General features: G+C 34.0%; 1 protein-coding gene across 1 annotated transcript in view; it reads right to left on the reverse strand.

Moving 5' to 3' along the window:
* Nucleotides 1-323: 323 nt before the first annotated feature.
* Nucleotides 324-2438, reverse strand: part of gja1b (gap junction protein alpha 1b) — a 4708-nt gene continuing 2593 nt past the window's right edge. Inside the window, exon 2 of the mRNA XM_085381768.1 lies at nucleotides 324-2438. This exon is cut by the window's right edge and continues 1055 nt beyond it. Within this exon, the coding sequence (XP_085237894.1) occupies nucleotides 2311-2438 (128 nt within the window). The 3' untranslated portion in view covers nucleotides 324-2310.

Consider the following 2438-nt stretch of genomic DNA (forward strand, 5'->3'; position numbering starts at 1 on the left):
ACTGTCTGACAATTGACCTGCTCATCTCCAGCTACATGCAGGACTTGCAATTGGCAAGTGTTATTTCTCTTTAAGCTTGTAAAACAAAAAATAAAGATAGAAAAAACTGAAACCTAACTTACCATAAAAGTAAACTGTAATGACATGTTGTACAATAAAGGGCTATTCTATACATGTCTAAATATGTCTGTTCTAAAAATGTTAAAGATGAAAAATATTTTTTGTAGAATAAACCTTGACTAACATAACATTAATCAACACCAAAAATTTTATGTGAGGTAAATAAGTATTTTTGAAAACATCTTAACATAGATGACATAATGTACTTTAACAGTTCTTTATTGGCAGGTGTTTAGTTCTAACAACAGCAATGGCTAATAATGGCCACATATTAAAAAAAAAATCAATCACTGCTTAAGAAAGAAAAATGTTTATTGGTTAAAGAAGTATTTAAAAACGTTTTATTTTACCGTCATATACTCACACTTTACAGCAGTGGACCCCACACATGAGCATTGTCTGAATACTTGCAAGCAGTAATTATTGCTTCTCTTCTGTCATTGAACAACATTACTGTACCTCACCGAGATATTTGGTGATTAAAAGTCTGATGTTATTGATTATAATAATGTCTGTGTTATAAAATAAATTAGTAACATGTTCATCATGTCATCAGAAAACCACATACTATGTGTATCATAATGCTTCTCAGTCTCCCATGTCTCAGTGCAACTCCTATTGTAGCCAAAATATCAGTTACATATGCAAATACTCCAAAACAATGACCAACTGGCAATTGAAGCAAAATCGCAGTAAAAGACATTCAAATTGAGATTTATCTTAGTGTTTGGTAGTTGTGGAGCTACACTGGCATATCTTTATTAGAAATGACTAAATATTAGTCCGCATCTATAAGCAGTCTTCTACAAACTCACATTTTGATTGCGACACAGTTAGCTTGATTTACATTCCTAAATATCTACTTCTCAAGCAGCAAATTAAATTGAGCTACACTAAGTTTGAAAAACAAAAAAAAATCGAATATGTAAAATGCAGAAAATCATTCGAGTGTCTTTGTTTCTCACAATAGGTTAAAAAAAAGGAACACATTTCAGCAAATGACTGACAGTAATAAGCCTTTCTTAATAGAACAAACATATTTTGCTGAGTGACAGCAGCTTGCTACCATCATCCCTGCCACCCCTGTGCACACTTCAAAACATGATAAAAGCACTAAAACCTTACACTACACAAATTCAAAGTTTATCAGATAATAAACAATATTATCTGACATATTACCTGATAATAAACGGCAATAAACAGTTTGTGGGGGACTTGTTTGCTTTACTGAGTAGTAGTCAATTTTCTGTCTTAGTGGTAGTTCTCCTAAAGATCCTGGCAATAAATATTAATTTACAAAACATATAAACCCTTTACTGTTAGTCACTGTCAAAGAATTAACCAAGTTATTTATACAACAGCATTGAGCAATAACTTTGTGTTGTGACTAGGGCAACTGACAAATTAGAAGAAATCAACACATCTTTGGGTGAATGAAAATGAGAATGAAAGTAAAGAAACTGAACCAAACTGCACTGATTGGTTGTGGTACCACACTTCATAACTGCACTACAAAACTCAATTTTAAACAGTGTGTTTTTGTTATCCCAAATTCTCTATTGCATGACATTTATATCATTTGACAACATTAGGAAATTTAGATGCACAGGTATGAAGATTTGTGGCTCGCTGTCGTTTATCAGACAAATACAGTGTTCACTGATCTCGACTAAACATAAATGAAACTGAGTGTGTAGTAGCCACTTTACAAAACATTAATGCTGCAAAGCTACTAATGCTTCATACTATCGTATTTCATGAAAAAGGACATCATCAACTGGAAAAACATGAGGAACATTGAAAGAAACAAAAACAGTAAATCTTTTATGTAATATCAGTAAATTGAAACCAAAGCTGTCAACTTATGGGGCTGTGTTCTTGAACAGATTATTAATGTTGGTTGTGTTATACTCTTTCAAATCCCAATTCGTGTGGCTACAATATTCTCTTGAGGCTGGGTTAAAAGCACTAAAAAGTAAAACTCAGTCAGAAAATACTTGTACCTTTGATATTATTACATAATGGTTTTAATGTTTCTTGAACTGACTAAAAGTCTCTATATTGAAGACGGTGATTGAGATTAGTCACACCTCTCAAATAAACCTATGTGATAAAGTGTTTCCTGATGTTTCTGGCTTCAACCAGAAATTCTGTCAGCCAGAGAGAGGTGGAAAGAGACGAAACCGTGTTTTAAACATCCAGGTCATCTGGCCTGGCTCGGCTGCTCATTCTGCTGCTGGCCCTGCTACAAGGCCTGGCATCCATCAACCCTATCGGCTGCAGCTCGTGTCCTGCTGAGGAAGACAGTTTCTTATGCT

The sequence above is a fragment of the Rhamphochromis longiceps genome, linkage group LG15 (assembly GCF_057381845.1).
Source record: "Rhamphochromis longiceps isolate RC_006_pf linkage group LG15, R_longiceps_female_GT1.1, whole genome shotgun sequence".
NCBI classification, from domain to species: domain Eukaryota; kingdom Metazoa; phylum Chordata; class Actinopteri; order Cichliformes; family Cichlidae; genus Rhamphochromis; species Rhamphochromis longiceps.